Raw genomic sequence first — 6,749 nt, 5'->3', positions numbered from 1 at the left:
GCAAAACCAGTAAAATCAGTGCTGTTATAAGCATGGGCTGATGGGAAAGTTATACCATAAATTTAGATGACTGTACTGAAAGAACTGTATTTCTATTATCCATATAAATCAGTTACCTCAAGCCACCTCATTTTGTCATTTTGAAGCTTGTGATAAATAAAAATGCACAGTCCAAACAACAATCCTTTTTATAGCCATCAACAAGTAAATGAATGAATACCAACTAAAAATGGAATAAATTCAGTTCCATTTCTCTGTGGACCTGTGCATCCTTGGTACTTTCTGCCTAAAATCCTAGAAGAGACATTTGATGTGAATGATGTTAAATGTTGAGTGAATAATTTTTACATGGTTAATATATATAATAATATATGTCATATATATAATTACATGGTTTCACTCTTACAAGTGTGCAATGACCATCACTGATACTAGCATGAGCTCTGAGGGTTTCATGCAAGAATGGAGCAGGTAAGAGGCAATACATTTCTCAGGACCCAAAAACTTACAAGTAAGACTTAATTTAAGGTTTAATTAATAGTTCTTTACCAGAATCTCTTTCAAAATATGGGTCTTTAGAATCCTTGCTGTATTTTCTACATTTATCATTTCTAGGTTAAGAAACAATATTATTCTGTGAATGTAGAACCCACCACCATCATTATCATATTTATGAACATCTTTATAGCACAAAGAGGCATTCAGTATCATGTAGTCTGATTGTTTTCATTTTATTTTACTGAGGAGGAAACTTAACCCTGGTAAGGAGATACTTGTCCTATGTTGCCCCCAATGAGTAGATCAGCTAGGTGTTGTATTGAGGTCTTTGGATTCCAAGTTCACAATACAATGATGATTTCATGTGCTGTTTTTATTTTTGTCTTTCAGAAATGTATATTCTGAATTCTCCTTGCTATTTGGTACACTTCTCTGGGACATTTCAGAAATCAATGACTAACAAAATCACCCCCAAAAGTGGGAGGTGCTTTAAGTTCAGGTACCCAGTCTAAGTATCAAAATTCGATACCAACATGAACCATCCTTTCTGTAACCACAACTTTTCTGCCCAGGATTCTCACTCAATTTGATTATGATGGGATAAAGTTGACAATATGGAAAGGGCAAACCATTCGGTGGTGTCTGAGTTCATTTTGCTGGGACTTTCCAAATCTCAGACTCTTCAGATTCTATTCTTCCTAGGATTCTCTGTGGTCTATGCTGGGATTGTGTTAGGAAACCTCCTCATCTTGGTCACCGTGATCTTTGACTCACGCCTTCACACACCAATGTATTTTCTGCTTATCAATCTCTCCTGTATTGATATGATCCTAGCTTCTTTTGCTATCCCTAAGATGATTGTGGATTTCCTCCGAAAACAGAAGACCATCTCTTGGTGGGGATGTTATTCTCAGATGTTCTTCATGCACCTCCTAGGTGGGAGTGAGATGATGTTGCTTGTAGCCATGGCAATAGATAGGTATGTTGCCATATGCAAACCCCTCCATTACATGACCATCATGAGTCCACGAGTGCTCATTTGGCTGCTGTTATCCTCCTATACAATTGGATTTGTGCACTCATCTAGTCAGATGGCTTTCATGTTGAATTTGCCCTTCTGTGGTCCCAATGTGGTGGACAGCTTTTTCTGTGACCTTCCCCTTGTGATCAAACTTGCCTGCAAGGACACCTACCTGCTACAACTGTTGGTCGTTGCTGACAGTGGCCTCCTGTCCCTGGTCTGCTTCCTCCTCTTGCTTGTCTTCTACACGGTCATCATATACTCAGTCAGGCACCATGCTGCCAGTGGTTTGGCCAAGGCCTTCTCCACTCTGTCAGCACACATCACAGTTGTGACTCTCTTCTTTGCCCCATGTGTCTTTATCTATGTATGGCCCTTCAGCAGATATTCTGTCGATAAAATTCTGTGTTTTACACAATCTCTTAAATCCTATTATTTATACATTAAGGAATCAAGAAGTAAAAGCAGCCATGAAGAAGATAAGGACTCGACATATAACTTCAAAACATACTTTGTAGATGATGCTTTTGAAGAAATAATCTCTTGTGTGGACATTTTAAGGAATGAACTTTTAAGCTATTTCAAGTTCTGTAAAAGGAACCAGTAGGTATAACTTTTAAAGAGCAAACCCCTTGTATTAAAGAGGGCACATTCTGCTTGGAGCACTGGGTGTTATACTCAAACAAAGAATCATGGAACTCTACATGAAAAACTAATGATGTAATGTATGGTGATAAACATAACATAATAATAATAAAAAAGAGCAAACCCCTTTTCTTGTCACTGCCAGTGGTTAAACACATGACATGTACAGTCTGGAAGACATACATTTAAATCCTCTCTTCACTACTTCTTCTCATGCAAATTTGAAAAAATGAATAAATTCTCTTTATCTACTTAATCTACAAAGCTTCTTTATATGTTTCTTTTATTATTTTGACATGTTTTTAATCTTCACAATTATTATTACTACTTCTATTATGCTTGTAGCTATTACTGCTGCTATTATAGTTGTAGTTAATATTGGGAATCTCTATGTAGAAAATGCACACAGATGATGCCTCACATAGCCATGTAGCTGAGTGCCTGAAAGAACTGTATTTACTATTGGTGCTAGAAAAACACATTTTGTAGATGATCCCTAGTTAATGTGTATTAACTTTTAGTTACTCTTTTGCCCCAGATACAGTGCCTCCAACCATGCTTCACATATTTTGTGAGCCCATAATGTGCCAGGAGGTATATCCAGGGTTTCAGGAAGCTTACAGTCCTTAGATGAAAAGAGTGAACTAAATTTGTAAACATGTTGTGGCATGGACAGTATTATATCACATGGTTGAAAGTCCAACACAACTTTATCAGTAATAACACTAATATTTGTCTCTTCCTTTTTTTCTGAATCCATGGGTAAATTGATTCAGAGCCTACAGGGGTGTAAGAGGTGATCAATACTCCTGAAAAGTCTACAATCAATTCTTAGTAGCAGTATCAAGCTTTTATTTTCATTTTCAAAATACAGTTTACAAATAGAAAATAATCACTCTCTTTATTATTTTACTTTTTTGAGGGAGAGAGAGTGCATGCAGGTGTGAATGGGGAGGGGCAGAGAGAGAAACTTTAACAGGCTCCATGTCCAGTGCAAGCCTGACGCAGGCTCTATCTCACGACCCTGAGATCATGACCTGAGCTGAAATCAAGAGTCAGACATTTAGCTGACTGAGCCACACTGATGCCCCAAGAATCACTCTTTAGTGTAGAATTCTGTGAGTATTGAAAAATGCAGAGTCATGTAACTATCACAATGAGAATACAGGAGAATTTCATCAACCCTCAAATTCCCCTGTGCTCCTTTGTGGTCCACCTCTCTCACTCCTGTCTTCTGGCCCTGAAAAAAGCGATCTGTTATTTATACCTAGTTTGCCTTTCCTAGACTGTCACATAAGTAGAATCGTATAGTAAGTAACCTTTTTAAAAAGTTTTTCTTTAAATTCCAGTTAGTTAACATACAGTGTAATATTAGTTTCAGGTGTAAAACAGTGATTCAGCACTTCCATATAACACCCAGTACTCACCACAACAAGTGCCCTCCATAAACCCTATCACTATTTAACCCACCCCCTCACCTACCCCCTGGTAACCATCAGTTTGTTCTCTATAGATAAGAATCTGTTTCTTGGTTTGCTTCTCTTTCTCTTTTTTTTTTCCCCTTTGCCCATTTGTTTTGTTTCTTAAATTCCACATATGAGTGAATCATGGTATTTGTCTTTCTCTGACTGACTTATTTTGCTTGGCATAATACTCCCTATCTCCATCCATGTCATTGCCAATGGTGACATTTGATTCTTTTTTATGGCTGAATAATATTCCATTATATATAGAGAGAGAGATATATATCTCCTTCGTCCTATCCATTCATCAGTCAGTGAACACTTAGACTGTTTACATAATTTGGCTATTGTAGATAATGGTGGTATAAATAGTGTATTAAGTAATTTTGTATTCTTTGGGTAAATACCTAGTAGTGCAATTGCTGGATCATAGGGTAGTTCTATTTTTGATTATTTGAGGAACCTCCATACTGTTTTCCAGAGTAGCTGCACCAGTTTGCATTCCCACCAACAGTGCAAGAGGATTCCCCTTTCTCTACATCCTCACCTGCACCTAGTATTTCTTCTGTTGTTAATTTTAGCCATTCCGACAGGTGTGAGGTGGTATCCATGTAGTTTTGATTTGCATTCCCCTGATGATGAGTGATACTGAGCATCTTTTCATGTGTCTGTTGCCACCTGGATGTCTTCTTTGGAAAAATGTCTATTCTGCCTTTTTTTTTTTAAGATTGTATTTTTCTTTATTTGACAGAGAGAGACACAGCGAGAGAGGGAACACAAACAGGGGGAGTGGGAGAGAGAGAGGGAGAAGGAGGCTTCCCACAGAGCAGGAAGCCCGACTCGGGGGCTCGACCCCAGGACTCTGGGGTCGTGACCTGAGCTGAAGGCAGATGCTTAACCACTGAGCCACCCAGGCGCCCCTATTCTGCCCTTTTTGTAATTGGATTATTTGGGGATTTTTGTTGCTGAATTGTATAAGTTCTTTATATATTTTGGATACTAACTCTTTAACAGTTATGTCATTTGCAAATATCCTCTCCCATTCCACAAGTTGCCCTTTAGCTTGTTTATTGTTTTCTTTGCTGTGTAGAGTAAGTAGCCTTTTGAGCATGGCTTCTTTCACTCAATATAATGCCTTTGAGATTCATTCAATAGCAAGTTGTGTTTATCATTATAAATCTATGTTACATTTTAATATCTATTAAGTATCCTCATTGCTATTCTTCCTCAAATTGTCTTGAAACCAGTTCAGTTATTCATTGATATTAACTAGAATGTTTTTTATCAAATAACATGAATATTAAGTAATTATATATGCATTAATTTTATACATTGATATGGGAGAAATGTGATATTGACAATATTGGTCTTTTTAATCCTAGAACCTAGAATTCTGCACTTATTCAGGCCTTCTTTTGTATCCCCCAGTGATGTTTTATAGCTTTCTTCATTAAATACTGAAACTATTAAACTTATGAATTATTTAATTTTATTTTAATTTTTATGAGGTCATTTTTACTCATAACATTTTGATATTTCTGTAATGAAGGAAAGAGATATATTTATATATATATTTACTTGAAATTAGTCACTGATCTGAACACTCTAATTCATTGAAATTTTTAGTCAATTTTTCAGGCTTAGAATATAATATTTCAACTATGATAATCTTATGTTCTCCTATTATTTTTCAACACCTTATTTCATATTTTAGCTCATAACATGTCTAGGACTTAATACAGTTTTGAAATTTCTCCTGAACGCTAAAGAATAAAATAGATATATGTCATAAAAGGTCTGGCACATTTGTACACTAATAAGGAGAATTACTGATTTTAACATGTTTCTACAATATGGTGAGTATTTTACACATGTTTATAAAAATGACACATATTTGGAGGTTAACAACTACCAATCACACTTGGCTTATTTGACATGGAAAAATTTGCTAATTTCATTGGCGCGATTATGAACATTTCCAATGGGTTGAGGTAAATCTTTTATAACTGTAGAAGAAATCTAAGAAAGTGAAATCTAAAGCTGGGTGTTAAAACGAAGCAAAAACTGGAAGAAGTTTACAAGCAGCTTGCTTGCCACCTAGTGGCTGCAATCTCCTGTGTTTCTCTTTCATGTTTTAACAAAAACCAAGAATTAGGAAGGAGGATTTATAAGAATGGTCTGGAGTCTTTGCAGTCCCCCAATAGGCAATCGAAATGCAGCCTATACCTTCCAAAGAGGCAGTCAAGCTGATTACCATCTCAGCATTACCCAAAATAGCCATTTTCACTGACAAATTTTAATGTTATTTTAAGGGCTTCCCATCCACTAGTACCCATCAGCTAAGTCTAGAATTCCAGGGGACATCACAACTCATTAAGTCACCATTAGGAGTTAGAGTATTCTGAAAAAGGCAAAGCAGACTAGTACCTAGAAATTATCTGTATGTCAAAATCATGGTTCATGATTTTTAAATCTATTGCCTGCCATAAATTTACAAGACTTAGTTGTCTTTAACTTCCCTAAAAGTATGGATGATGCTTCCAAATTTCAAAAGGAACTAAAAATATATATACTTCTCATCATTTGAATTTGCAAGGCTGAACCCTTTGCTCAGAATTGTTCTGCCAGACGATTTTACTTTGAGCATAATCGGTCAGATAGTTGGTGTGTATAAAGGAAAGTAGGACTTGTTTGAGGCTACTAAAGAGAGAGTGGCCAAAAGCAGTTCTTCTGTCTGTATCTAAAAGACAGTATTTGAAAAATTAATTAAGTAAATAATTAGACTGTCTAGGGAAGTCTTTGAGTTTCTCAGTCTTATAAGTGAGGTGCTCTTTTCATCCCCATTTTCTGTATGAGGAAACGGAGGCAGAAGGCTTTCATAACGTACCTAACTTTCCACAGCTAGAAGGGAAAGGACCAGATTCCAACTAGTCTGTTTTTAGAAGCTGTGACATCTTTATAATTCTATGCTACCTCTAACAGTATTAACCAAATTCTGGAAACACATTTGTAAATTACCTCCTTTCCAAATCCAGAAGTTGTTTAAAATATAACAGAGGGCTGGGAAGCTGACTCCATGGACAAATAATGCAAAGGCTTATTTATTGCTCTCATATACTTGA

The 6,749-nt window shown here is 36.3% G+C and overlaps 1 protein-coding gene across 1 annotated transcript; it reads left to right on the top strand.

Moving 5' to 3' along the window:
- The first annotated feature begins 1,112 nt into the window (after positions 1–1,112).
- On the top strand, positions 1,113–6,749 carry LOC118003131 (olfactory receptor 4K13). The gene is made up of 2 exons (XM_034993898.1): positions 1,113–2,002; positions 6,734–6,749. Exons 1-2 carry the CDS (start codon positions 1,113–1,115, stop codon positions 6,747–6,749), a joined length of 906 nt encoding a protein of 301 aa, XP_034849789.1.

Source organism: Mirounga leonina, unplaced genomic scaffold (assembly GCF_011800145.1).
Source record: "Mirounga leonina isolate KUSES-001 unplaced genomic scaffold, KU_Mleo_1.0 Mir_91, whole genome shotgun sequence".
NCBI classification, from domain to species: Eukaryota; Metazoa; Chordata; class Mammalia; order Carnivora; family Phocidae; genus Mirounga; species Mirounga leonina.
This window is presented reverse-complemented; position numbering and strand designations above follow the sequence as displayed.